General features: G+C 34.3%; 1 protein-coding gene across 2 annotated transcripts in view; it reads left to right on the plus strand.

Annotated features, from left to right (window-relative positions):
- The window catches only part of LOC150083517 (uncharacterized), a 106,726-nt gene extending 98,492 nt beyond the window's left edge, over nt 1-8,234 (plus strand). For both annotated transcript variants that reach the window (XM_090378053.1, XM_090378054.1), the window contains one exon: nt 8,063-8,234. In XM_090378053.1, the coding sequence (XP_090234179.1) occupies nt 8,063-8,179 (117 nt within the window). In that variant the 3' untranslated portion in view covers nt 8,180-8,234. The remainder of the gene's footprint in view (nt 1-8,062) is intronic.
- Nucleotides 8,235-14,806: the final 6,572 nt, after the last annotated feature.

A 14,806-nucleotide genomic window follows, 5' to 3' on the forward strand; every position in this document is an offset into this window, starting at 1 on the left:
AATGGGTGAGAGTGGATGCTGTGTTCTATATACAGGTGCTTCAATGACTAGTGAAGTGCATTTCCCAAGGTGAGGTTACAATGTTGAGAGAAATCAATTTAAACTTTCTCCCAGCTCCCATCCATGCTGTACATCACATTTCTGGTGAAACATGTCATTGTACAGATCAACCATCCACCCTCTTCTCCTGATATAGCACCTGCAGGCTTCTTCCTCTTTCCCAAGCTGAAAACTGACCTCAGAGGAAGGAGATTTCAGGATGTTGGGGACATAAAGAAAAACGTAACCACTGAATGTAATTGCTGAACATCATCTCTTTTGATGCCTTCACTGACTGTTATCAAAACTTTTAGAATTGACTCTGTCCCCTTCAGGTGCAAATTCCTTGTAAATCAAACCCTGTGTGTCAAAAAACACGATCAGCATTGTCTTTTAGCATTAGCATTAGTAGAGGCATTTGATGCAAGAAAGCAAGCTTATGCAGCATCAGCCAAAAAAAAAAAAAAAAAACCACTTCCACTTCACCCCTCTGTTCGTTCAAAATACCTGTCCAGCTGAGCCTTAAACTTATTTAGGCTATCAACCTCCACCACAAGGGATGGAAGTCTGTTCCACCAACCAACCACCCGCTGGCTAAAGGCAAATTTCCGCACGTCTATCCTACATCTGTCTTTCCTCAATTTGAATTTATGCCCTCTCAGGTGATTTTTCTGAGCTAGAGGAAGAATCCCATCAGCATTGAGCATGCTTAAACCATTCAAGGCTTTATACACCTCTATCAGATCACCTTGCTGGTGCCTAGTCTCCAGACACTGTAATTTGCAAAACTTAAGCCTTTCTTCGTAAGAGCACCCCTTTGTTCCATTCACTAATCTTGTTGCCCTTCTCTGTACTCGTTCCAGCAGCTCTACATCCTTCTTGAAATGAGGCCTCCAGACCTGTATACAGTACTCTTGTCTTGATTCTGGACTTCTGTAAATGAAACTTTTTTGTCCTTGGTGATGATTTTAAATGGTATAACAAGTGCATTCAATCAGGTGGTGGTTATTTTGAATAAAAATAAAATAATTTTTGAGCTCCTTTGTTTTGTGTTCTTTTTATTGCACCAGTCTGGAAACTTTATTGCCACACCTTGTATATATAATACTAAATCATGCACCTAAAGCCACAATGGAATTTATTTTATTTAAATGCCACTCTCTGTGATCATGAATGACTTATAACATTACATGTTATGTCAGTTCATTGTGATGAGTATATTGAACTTTCATAAAGCAAATAGTGTGCCAGTAAATAAGAACTTTTGCTGTGGAGAATTTTAATTTAGTATTAGCAGTGGTAAATGATGTAAGGAAGCAAGATCATACATCAGTTCCCCCCCCCCCCAAAAATCCACATCATCTGTCCATCCCCTGAATGATTTGACAAAGTAATTTGCTAATCCTTCCTTAAATTTATTCTAATTACCCACTCCAACAATACCAGATGGAAGTTTGTTTCAACAATCAGTTACTCTGGTTTAAAACAAATTTTTGTACTTCAATCCTGCAATCATCCTTTTTAAATTTATATGTATCTTCCAAGAAAGAGTAATGAAGCCATCAGCATTTAGTTTACTGAATCCATTTAAAACTTTAAATACATTAATCAAGTTCTCACAGGTGCTAGTTTTCAGATGCTACAATTTAGAAAATTTAGGTATTTTGTGGACTGTACCCTTTTGTGCCTAATCTTTGACTGATCTTGTTGCTCTTTTTTGTACTTGTTCTAATAGAAGGATATCATTCTTAAAAAGAGGTTTCCAGACCTGTATGCAGTACTCAAGATACAGCCTGACCATTGTCTTATGCAACACAATTGCTGCTGCTGCTACTACTAATACTACTTCCTAATTGAAATACAATAATCATCTCCTGTACTCCTTCTGACAGATTTCTTGTATGTCATTGACAGAATCCCATGAGCTGTCCTAGAAGTCTGTCTGCACTTTTCAAGTGTGTGGGGGTGATTCAACTGATGTTAACAAATGCTAACTGGAAAGTGTTCAGATAGTTAATTTATGATTACCTATTTGAATATTAAGCTTTCTATACAATAACCACTAAGCAAACTAGGAGATGTTGTTTAAGGTTTAGACATAAAGGGATGTTAGATGAACAGATGAGACTAATTGCAGAGAAGAAAAATGCATGAGATGTTTATGAATTATCAGGAGCACAGATGACAACAGTAAGTATAAATTAGTCTGCAATCAAGTTACTAAGAGGAGTCAGCATCCTAAGACACCTTACAAAGAAGCCTTTGGCCAAGAACACTGAATTATTTTCATCTGTTAACATTAGAAGGAAAGGAATGAAATAGTTATGCCATTCATGTCCTGTGGACCAAAGTGGCCCAATAAATGACATATCTATTGACCTGTACAGGTTGCTAACAAACTGAATATATATTTTGTATCTACATTCACACATGAAGCTTTTTAGGGATGAAGATACCAGAAATATACCTAATTCTAACTGGGGTTAAATGATTTCATGATTACTGAAAGGAAGCTGGAAGAGAAATTGTTAAATCCAAAAGTAAATAAGGTACCCGGGGTTGATGGAATCTATCAATTAGATTTAAATAAGCCATGGAATGATTATGAAGGAAGATGCCTTCATAATCAGGGAATGATTATGAAGGCATCTTGCATTCAGGGGATGACCCTGTAATCTGGAGAAGTGCAAATACAGGGGTGGGGGGAAATCAATGAGTGAAATGAGTAATTACAGACCTTCTGTGCCAGAGAAAATAATGGAGTCAGTGTTTCTAGAAGTAGTGCAGAATCATCTTGTAAAACACAGGTTGTGAAATGTGTATAGATAGCACAGTATGGATTTGTTTATGTGGAGACCTTGTCTGATGGCGCCTCTGTAGCCAGGTGGGCAGGAACAGCAGTGCATAGCACACGCTTCTTGATTAGATTGGAGTTTGAGCCAGTGACCACCAAATACGGAGGATGTGGAAAGGTCAGGGAATGACCACCGCATATCCCCGGAGCAATATGGCCGTAGTTACTAATGCTCCTAAAAAAAACAAAAAAAAAAAACCCTTGTCTGATCAGTCTGAATAGCTAGATGGTTACAAAGGAAATAGATGCAAAATATAATTTTGGCATCTTATAATTAGATATCAGTAAAGCTATTCCTAGTGTTCCACATGAGCAGCTGTGGAACAGTGTGGCATTGGGAGAAAGTTACTGCTATGAGCAAAGGGATGGCTGTGTCAGAAGAGACAGTGGTTATTAATGGTCAATACTCTTCATGGACTAATGATATGAGTGGGGTTCCTTAGGAGTTTATTGTTGGGCTCTTTATTGTTTTTAATATTTGTTAATGATATTGATTGAAAAATATGCATTCTTGACATGTAGGTATATCAAGTTTAATGTCTGAGTTCGCTGACAATACAATGGTGGTTAATGGTATTAATCAGGGTAGTATTGTACTCCAACAAGACCTGGGTGAATTAGACAGATAGGCCAAAAAAAAAAATTTGGCAATTAAAGTTTAACATTGATAAATTACCCAAATGCAGTGACTTGCATTTGGGTAACCTAAAATACCCAGAATAATTTATCATTTGTGTGGTACCAAACTTAATGGAGTTGAAAATGAAGAAGACCTAGGGGTAATTGTAGTTTGTGATGAAATTCTTTGACCAGTGCAGGTAGACTGCTAGGATAGCTCACAGGGTTCTGTTAATGCCATACAAGAAATCTGGCAGAAGGGGCAAAGGAGATAATTATCCCATGCAGGTTTGTAAGCCTCATGATGTAGATCTTGTTGGGGTAGATGCAGAGAAGAGCAACAAGGCTAGTTAGGGTTAGAGAAGAGCACTCTTACCAAGAAAGAATTGAGTTCTGTAAATTTCAGTGTCTAGAAATTAGACATCTGTGAGTAGACCTGATTCAAGTGTTTAAGGCTTTAACCAGCAGCATTCATGTAGGACCTGACCTTTGAAAATATCTTGCAAATTAATCATTAATTAATGATTAAAAATCTGAATTATTTTTCTAACTTCATAAAATATACTCAAATTTTTATTGGAGATATTTTGGAAGTGAAAAAATTATTGAAATTATAAATGCAGAGAACCTGCCACGTGCCATGCGACTATTTATTATAATAATTTTTTTCATTATGCATAAAATATTAGTGTCATTTTCAGCATCTTTTAAACAACACATGTGAACATATATTTTGAAATTTGTGTATTGGCTGATGTATAGCAGAGGCATCTGGTACAGAAAGTGGTTCCTCTTAGGTTTAATTGTGCTACAGAATGTGTTTTTTGTCTCAGTTATTATTTATGTTGAATAGTTTCTTGCTTCAATTAATATAGGAAAATTCATTTAAGGTGTTTTAACAGTTCTCTGAATGTGAAAATGGAAGAATCTGTTAGTTTCATGAGGCGCCTCTGTAGCCAGGTGGGAAGGAGCAGCAGTGCGTAGCACACGCTTCTTGATTTAGACCGGGATTCGAGGCCGTCACCACCAAATACGGAGGATGCGGAAAGGTCAGGGAATGACCACCGCATATCCCCGGAGCAATACGGCCTTAGTTGCTAATGCTCCTAAAAAAAAACAAATAACAATAATAATAGCACACACTTCTTGATTAGACCGGGGTTCGAGCCCGTCACCACCAAATACGGAAGATGCAGAAAAGTCAGGAAATGACCACCGCATATCCCGGAGCAATATGGCCTTAGTTGCTAATGCTCCTTTAAAAAAAAAAAAAAAAATCCCAAAAGAGTTAGTTTCATGTTTATATTATATGAATGTTGTAACTTTTTTTTTTATTTTTAGGAGAATAATTTAAAAATAAATTTTTTGCAAAATAACATTAAAAACTGCAGTATATTTTAATTTAAAATTTGTATTAAAAATTAGAAAATTACACACTATATATTAAGAAAAGAAGAAATATAAGAAATTTGGGTACCCTTTGGGTGCCCAAATTTCTGCCAGGTTAAATGGATTGAGCAAGCTAAATAAATGTTGTTCTTACTCTTGGAGAAGGATGGATATGCAGAATCAAATAAAGTTTGGATGTATTACTGCATGAGATGTGTGATGATGAGGATGCTGACTATGAGGGTGGCGCACTATGGCCATAGTTGCCGATGCGCCTAATAAATCCTGAAACAAACAAACAAGACTATGAGGCATTGATCTTCAGTGAGGACAAAATGTGAATGCAATAATGAATACCAACTTTGATTTAAACTCCTGCCTTAAAAAATCCTTTGCCATCCTATAACAGATTAGTGAAAATTTGCTTCCAGAGTGTAATTGATTGATGGAATAAACTTCCACCTGATGTTGTGGAAGTGGGTAGTTTAAATAAATTTAAAGAAATGATGGGAAAATGAAGTTTTAATTATTTTATTTATTATTAATATTTTTTGTATTATACATACATACTTCATTTTGCATCTGCAAATTACCATATCTAGCACTTCATAGTGCACTGTTTGGCCTTTCTCTTGCTGAATTATGCTCACACATACTTCTTGGTATCTGGCTATCTGCTGTATATATATAGCCCGGTATGGATATGACTGTATCTGTTGAGGTAGTCAGTTCTTTAGATGATGGGAGTGTATCTAAAGAACTAGCTAATCAGTATGTATGCATGCATGAACACACACAAACACAGCCTTTTGAAAACTGCTTGTTTTGAAACCCTTCTTGTGTTACACACCTACAGTGTAAGCTTTGGTTAATTGGCTTTAGTAATTGTTAATTTCTCATTTTCCATTTGGTTATTCCATTGGTGTATTCACACCTTCATTATGGGACAGTTGGAGTTTTGTAAGCTAATAATTTTTAAGGCAGAATTGGATTGTTACTTTTTAAAATTAGGCAAATTGTGATGATTGATTCATTTGTTGGGGGGGGACAAGTGTAGAATACCTCAGAAGCCTATGGCAGATATAAGTTAATCTGTAATCAGGTCACAAAGGAGGTTCGGCAGGCGAAGGCAGATTACGAGAAATCCTTGGCAAAAGATGCTAAGAGAAACATCAAGGATTTCTTTACTTATATAAACTCTAAAAGGAAGGGGATGAATCTGATTGGTCCACTTGACATCGATGGTTCGACTGTTGATGATCCTGCTCAGATAGCAAACAAACTGAATGAGTATTTTGCATCTACATTCGCACATGTGGAATTATTAAGGTTTGAAAATGGCAGAAGGTTATCAAATTGTAGCAGGATACTTAATGATTTTGTAATAACTGAGAGCAAAGTGGAAGAGAAATTGTTGAAGTTAAACGTAAGAAAAGCACCTGGGGTGGATGGGATCTATCCAGTTATATTAAAGGAGGCGGCAAAGCAACTAAGCAAACCCTTAGCCATAATTATGAGAGTGTCCTTGGACTCAGGGGAGGTTCCCACAGACTGGAGGTGTGCAAATGTATCCCCAATTCACAAAGGGGGATCGAAGGGTGACGAGTAATTACAGACCAGTTAGTTTAACTTCTGTTCTGGGTAAAATAATGGAGTCACTGGTTAAAGATGCATTGCAGGATCATCTAGACAAGACTGCAGCAATAATTCAGACACAGCATGGGTTTGTTAAGGGAAAGTCTTGTCTGACAAATTTGATAGGATAATATGTGGTTACAAAGGAACTGGATGCAAAAAATAATTTTGATATCATATATTTGGATTTCAGGAAAGCTTTTGACACTGTTGCGCATGGAAGACTATTGTACAAATTGGAGCAGAATGGTATTAAGGGTAAGTTGCTACAATGTATAAAAGGATGGTTAAGTGCGAGAAGACAGAGGGTGGTAATCAATGGGTGCTGCTCTTCTTGGACTAATGTTATTAGTGGAGTCCCACAGGGTTCGGTGTTAGGTCCACTGTTGTTTTGTATATTTATCAATGATATTGATGAAGGTATATCAGGCTTAATGTCGAAGTTTGCAGATGATAAAAAGGTTGGCAGGGTTGTTAATGACAGTAATGGCAGTGTGCTACTGCAACAGGATCTAGATAATTTGGGCAGATGGGCTAAGAAGTGGCAACTGAAGTTTAACCTTGACAAATGCAAAGTACTGCATATGGGTAGAAGTAACCCCAGAGAAACGTAACAACTGTGTGGTACTACACTTAAGGTGGTAGAAAATGAAAAAGACCTGGGAATAATTGTGCAGGTAGATATGAAGTTTTCTGAGCAATGCAGACAGGCTGCCAAGGCAGGTCATGGGGTTTTGTCAATGATATATAGAAATTTTGCTAGCAGGGAAAAGGAGGTGATTATCCCTCTGTATAAGGCAATGGTCAGGCCATGCCTTGAGTACTGTGTACAGGTCTGGAGGCCTCATTTTAGGAAGGATGTAGATTTACTTGAGCGTGTACAGAGAAGGGCAACAAGATTAGTGAGGGGAATGAAGAGATCCTCTTATCAAGAGAGGCTTAAGTTCTGCAAATTGCAGTGGCTGGAGACTAGGCACCTGCGCGGTGATCTGATTGAGGTGTATAAGGCCTTGAATGGGTTCAGCACGCTGAATTCTGATGGGATCCTTCCACTTGTTCAGATTACGAACCTAAGGGGCCATAAATTCAAATTACGGAAGGACAGATGTAGAATAGATGTGCGGAAATTTGCCTTTAGCCAGCGGGTGGTTAATTGCTGGAACAAACTTCCATCTGTCGTTGTGGAAGTTGATAGGTTGAATAAATTTAAGGAGGAACTGGACAGGCATTTGGAGGGAATGGTGTGTGTTGTTTTTTTTTTTTTTTTTTTTTTTTGGCTGATGCTGCATAAGCTTATACATTTGCTTTCTTGCATCACATGCTACTACCACCACCTTCACTTTCTTATATTATTGCATCATTTGGCCTGATTATTACTGAAACTAGCTATTGGGGTGAATGCTTTAAACCACATTTAAAATATCAGATGAGAGTCATAATTGTAGTGTTACAGTTTAAGTGAATTATCCAGAATATTTTGTGTATTAATCAAAAAAAAAGAACCGATTATTATTTTTTCTTTCTTAGATTATTGCATTAATTATTGAAGGAAGACATGAAAGACGAAGGCGCCCACATAGTGGAAGCTATAAAAGATTAGACAGTAAAGAAGGAGGCAAAGGTGGAACTCATGCCATTTTCTGAATGCAAAGGTTTTTGTAAATGATAGTAAATAAACAGTGCTGTCTATATATGTGTATCAAGAGAGTATCGTGCATGTGTACATATATGCAGCATACATGAATATACATTCGTATATATGTACAAACATGGCATACAATGCATAGAAGTGATAATTACAGTTAATTAAAATCAGGCCTACTTTGTAGTTCCTAACTTGTACTTTTTTACAATTTACAGTCCTTCCCTTCCACACACTGTGCTATAATACATTGGTCCTACAGAGCAGACAAAAGACAATGTTCTGCAGTATTAATCATAAGATTTAGTATACAGGTTGTGATTTTGTATATGTGATGATGTATATGCTTTTTTTTTCTGTAAATTAGCTAGTTTAATGTTGAATGAATTATTATTATTATATTTGGTTTTTGTGGGTACATTTAGGTTGGTGGATTTACATATATATATATATCTGTAAAACATTGGTGTATTTAAAAATTAATTAGTGTAGTATTTTTGGAAAATATTTTTGGAAATGGGAATCTTCTGTGAAGTAGATACCTGAAATAGCTAGTTAAAATAACCCTTCAAAACTGTATTAGTCTGCTTGGTTCTGAAGTGCGATAGATATACCATTTCAGCATGAGTTTGCTTCTCTCCATGTGCTTCCCCCACTGTTATTATTTTATATATAATAGTAGCATATACATACAAAAAAGTTAAACTTTAATGTGTTTAGGCATAGATATGGTGAAAACATGCTGTTATTGAGTAAAGATGTTTTGATGAAACAAACAAGTGTTGTGTGAATTTCAAACTGTGTTCCAGTAAAGCCATTTCTGGCATGTCCAGGTCTTTCTTGGCCACAATTTTTCTTGCAGTAAATAGTATTACCATCCATCCTCTCCATGTACCTTGGGGAGGAAGATAATTTTTTTAAAAAAAAATTTTTTATTGGAGTAATTAGTACAAATTGTAGTTGGTATGCACTTTGTTCATGTTTTGCAAAAAAAATTTCACTTCATTATTAATTTTTAAACAATCTTATAACTTTATTCTATTGGGAAATAGATTAAAAAAGTTCTCATATAATAAAAATTAAGCTGAGTGTTGGAAATGAAAAGTAAATAAGAGCTGTCCCAACTTTGCATGTCCCAATTTTTATGTCAGTGATTTGTGCAGTGAAAGAGACTTTAAAGTTGCAGAATAGCCATACTGGCATCTTTTTTTTAAATTTTTTTTTGTCATTTATTAATTTTGACTTAATAGAAATATAAACAACTGAAATCTATGAAAACAGCTGTGACCAGAAAAATCCATCTGATTATAGTAATCTTATTAATCCTTCAACAGGCATATGGAGTGAAAAAATTACTCATGTTTTTGCACCTTTTCTTAAATATTTGACCTCAATGAGACCTTGTCTACCATTTATTGATATTAAGAAATATGCAAATACAGTAAAAGTTTGTGCTAAGTTGCTGTCAATTAAAGTTAAATCATAAATTAAAGGTTATAACATTTTTATTGTTTCTAGCACTTTTCACATTTTGGAGATGCTGTATTGTAGTACTGGTCATACAAAAGCCTTCCAGGGAAAGTATTCACTCCTTCATTTGTATATTCTGAAGGCCACTAGTACAGTGATGTCATATATTTTGGATTCGCTTCACAAAGTTCTAATTACTTCGTAGAGTGGGAAAAGTGTGTCGTAAGCTATTTTACATTTCTCATGGGAAAATAATAATGCAAGTTCTTTCATAATGAATGCTACCCTTGTTAATAAGGTTGGGATTCCACAACATTTTACAAGAGTTTTGATTTGCTTCGTGGTTTATTATTAACAAATTTTTCTTCCATTGTAAACAGCAGGCAAAATTTATATACAGGTATCTCTTGGTGACTGCAAGGATTAAGGACTGGTGGTGCCTCATGATTGGCTGAAAGGAATGGGAAGCGGGGGAATTTACATTCCTGGTGAGTTGTAAAATATAAAAACATAATTTTAGAACAGTAGGGTTAGAAAATATTAGTATTATAAGTTAACATGCTTATAAGTACCGTAAGTAGTTTATCTTATTAATAATTCAAAGGAAATGTCACACACCCTTCAATATGACCTGCCTGCTGGAAAAAAATTGAAGATTAATTGTTGGAAAAAGATGTAAGTAAAGTAGATGTAGTGGAGAGGCTTCAAGAATTGAGGCCTCTACTTTTTTTTTTTTTTATAATGCAATATTCTTTAAAGTGTAATAAAGACAGTTCAGCTTGTCTTTTTTGTGGGTAGACTTTATTCCACAAGAGGATTAACCTCACTAGTTTTGCCATTGATTTTGCTGATCAATTTTAAAATACTTTGCTATTTACTTAGCTATTAATTTTTTTTTTTTTTGCTTCTTCATAGTCTCTCTTTTCCTTGACGTGTTGACAAAATTCAGTTAGATTTTCAATAGCTGGTTCAGTTTTCCAGAGGTGCTGTCAGTAGTTCTTTTGCTTCTTCCTACTCTACATAGTTTTATAACATTACGTCTCTCAAATATTTATTGTCCACTTGCCAGCTGAAAGGATAACCATAGATAAACAAACGTTTTCAAAGTTATGTACACTTGCTGGAGACCATGGTTCATGATTTATTGTTGAGTAGTTAAACTTTTCCATGTTACGATAGCCACATTCTACATGCTCATCCTTTTCACGACACCACTTATTGGCTTATGTCTACTGTGGATTCCAAACGTGCATCTTTGTGGAGTATATATATCAGTTCAACTACTTTAAAACAAGTTATCATTTTTGTGATATTCCTGTATTGTAATTACATATTTCTCTGTGTAAATTTGCATCTTAATGATGAATAATAAGGGACAAAGGCCATGTAGAAAAAAGCAAGAAGAATTTGAATTAGAAGAACAATTTTATCTATTTTAATGGAGTGTTTGTTTATTGTGCAGTACCACTTGTGCTTCTGGGGGAAAAAAAGTGTTGAAAGACACTTTGGATTAACGTTTCATGGAAATTTTAATAGTAGTTTCCATTAAATTGAGATAAGAGAAGATTCTGATTCCAAGATTTTAAAATTAAAAATGAAATCATCTCAGCGATTAAAAAAAAAAATGATTCAGTTATCATTGAGAACAATTTGAAGAATTGAGGTTATCGTACCCAGTGTAGAGGGAGTTGACAAAAGAATAAGAAAAGATATTTTCTTTTCATTGTAATTAGCTGAACTGATAGGATGCTGCTCAGTTAGCTGTTGTTTTGAAGATGGTATGTAAAGATTTTTCTAACCAGGAAAAATTACTTAAAATTCTCAAATTAAAAGATTGAATGGGGGTAAAGATATTTATGAAGTACTTTATATTTTTGAATGATACATAGCTTGGTTTCAAAAAATGTGTCCAAGAAAGTAACATTTCCTTACAGAATTTGACTGCAGTTACTATTAATCATGCATGTAATGACAAGTTATAAAAAATGGATTAACTGCATTATGTAAAGATTTTGTATTCTTGAAATTTGTTTCCCTCTACTATTCTATACATCAGGAAATGTTCTGCACAAAAGCTAATTTTGAACGCATTATGAAAATTTTAACTAAAATAATAAATTCTATAAGAGCAACAGCCATTCAACACTTTTTTTTAAATTACTTTTTGCATGATGAAGCTGAATATGGCAATTTCCTTTTACATACTTGTGAGGTTTCTGGGTGTTCATAAAGGGGTGAAAGAATTTCTGAATGTCAAGAGATGAATATTATGCAGAATTGGACAAGCTCGGTTGATGAATTTCATCTTTCTTACTGTTGTAATTCAACAAAATTGAATTTAGACATACAAGGAAAAAATCATATTGTTAAAATGAGAAGTGCAATAAATTCATTCATAGGTAAATTTGTTGTAACATTCTTGGCTAACCTGTTCAATTTTATGAATAGTGGTATATAAGATTTTGCATGCATTTGCTTCAGGGAAAAACACATTCACACCTGTAATTATTATAAAGTTAAAATAAAAAATAGCATTAAGACAACCTAAAACAGGCTCACTGAGTGCTACTGTAGGGTTTTTTTTTTCTCTTTTGTGAATAACTATTGAAAAATAAGTAATAGATGGTTGATAATTACTGATAATATGCCCATTGTTGGGGTTAGCTAATTGCAAAAATTATTCATTTTGTCCCAGTGATGAAAAACACTTTAGTTTTAAACAGCAAAATATAAAATCGAAATTTTTACTCAATATGATGCCAAAATGGTTTTTTAAGCAATTGAGTAATACATTTCTTTATCCTGTGAATTATCCTTGGTTTTTCAATCTGGACAGTATACACCTTGGTTGGTTAACCTACACTTGTACAGACACTATATGTAACCTACACTTGTACAAACTATATGAATTGGAGTTTCATACAAACTGGCACACTTCATTGGTTTTACTATCATAGTTATTAATGTATTCACTAATATTAATATTAAATAATAATATTATTTAATATTAAATTAATTATAATTATAATTAATATAATTATAATTAATATAATTAATATAATTAATTTAATAATAATATTAAAGTATTCACTTTCATGATCCTTTACTTTTTTTAACACCTAAATTCCAAACAAGCAACCTAAAAATACATTGTTTAAAAAAGTATAAGGATTATGAAAGTGAAGTAAACAAAACTATCATGATAATAAAACTGCTGCCCTCTGGCATTGTGTTACAAAAGCATGTTTCTACATTGGAACAATAAATTTTAAAAAAATTTGAAATTTCCCTGTGACTTGTCTTCCGTGACATGCATTACTAAAAGGTGGCTATTGGCATTACTGTTTCCTAATGAATATGGCAGGTAAAAAAAAAAAAAAAAAAAAAGAAAGTAAACTGCAGCCATTATCAATCCACTGCAGGATGGAAGCCTCCTCAATGATTCATGTTGAGGGGAATATACCATAATCTGCCACGTTGGTCCAGCGTGGGTTGGTAGATCAACCGTATTTAGCAGTCAGGAGCTTGAATCCCGGTCTGCTCGGAGCATGTGCTACTGCACTCCAGCTCCTGACCACCTGGCTACAGAGGCCTATAGCAGGTAAAATGCTTAAATCCTGTGTTGTACCTAAACAACCTAAAGCAAGCACTAAGAATATTTTCAAAAGGATTATCTTTGGGATTAATGAAAGCATGTTTTACCCATGTCTTTACAATATTTCTAAGTTTTAAACAGAACTTTAAGAGGAGAAGAAACTACCAAAGAAGAATGTCTTTTGGTTTGCCAAGAAGTATGAATGCCACCAAGTGTGATAAATGTAAAAAAAAAAAAAAAATTTATGCAAAGCTAAAATCCTGTGTTATACCAACCAAGACAACCTAAAACAAGCAGTGAGAATGTTTTTAAAAGAATTATTTTTGCGATTAATGAAAGCACGTTTTATTCATGTCTACAATATTTCTAAGTTTTAAGCAGAGTTTTAAGAGGAGTTCTGCTTAAAACTTTTGGTAGTTTCTCCTTCTCCTCTTGAGGAGAAGGAGAAACTACCAAAGAAAAATGTGCTTTGATTTGGCTAAAAATATAAATGCTACAATGTCAAAAACCATATTTGTCTTTGCCATATGTGAAAATTGTACTTCCACTTCATAAATTTTGTAAAAGCTGTTTAAAAATGCTTGTACTACTGGTTTTATAATTTTGAAAATATTAAATGATATAAATCACATAATGCTTGCTTGTAAGATATTTTTAGGGCACCTGCTCGAGGGCTAAAGAAAAAAAGAATTACTTAGAAGAAGAGGTCTATGTGAATATTATTTTTTAATGAATAGACACTACACTAGTATATCACATGCTAGATTAAACGATTTGTTATTGAAATGATACAATTTTAAAGGAATTGAATCACCTCGATGCTGAGCACAAACTATAAATTATGGCTACATTTTGGAAATTCACTGTTTCCAACTCCAGGCCTGTCAGGGGGCCCAGATATAACGTTGTTTTTGAGGAGTGGTCCTACAAGTTTTCAATATGATAATACTGTATTTGATTATTTACAATACAGCGTGTTCTAATTATGCTATAGTCCTTTACATGTATAATTTAACTCATAAATTAAATAAATATAGTTTACAAAAATCCCTAGTTACTCTCAGAATTAGTTGGAAGGGCTTACCCGTTAATGTGATCCAGGCATGGAGCCTCTTGATCTGATTGGGGAAGACTGAGGTGGATGTGGGTTGGCTTGGTGTAGCCAGTGGGAGGTTGTTGCATGGCAGACCTGGTGAATTTTGGGTACAGGGATATATTATGGTGGAAGATTAGGATGATTCTGAGGTTACTGGTTTTTGAGAGTATATCTATGCATATTTCTAAACTTCTTAATCTATTATGGATTATTAGATCAAATATTAAGTATTTAATAATTGACTTTATTGTGCTACTATTAAAATTAGGTTAAATTAAATTACAATGTCCATATAAAATTATTATTGTTGATTAATTGCTTATTAAATTTAAGGCTTTAAAATTATGATTATCAAACTGAAAACTTGTAAGACCATTCCTCAAACAGTGATAGGCCTGACGATGGGAAACAGTGAGTTCCTGAAACATTGCCATGAATAGCTTGTTTGATATTAAGATGATTCAATTC

This window comes from Mastigoproctus giganteus, chromosome 7 (assembly GCF_048544385.1).
Source record: "Mastigoproctus giganteus isolate SK-2022 chromosome 7, ASM4854438v1, whole genome shotgun sequence".
NCBI lineage: Eukaryota > Metazoa > Arthropoda > Arachnida > Uropygi > Thelyphonidae > Mastigoproctus > Mastigoproctus giganteus.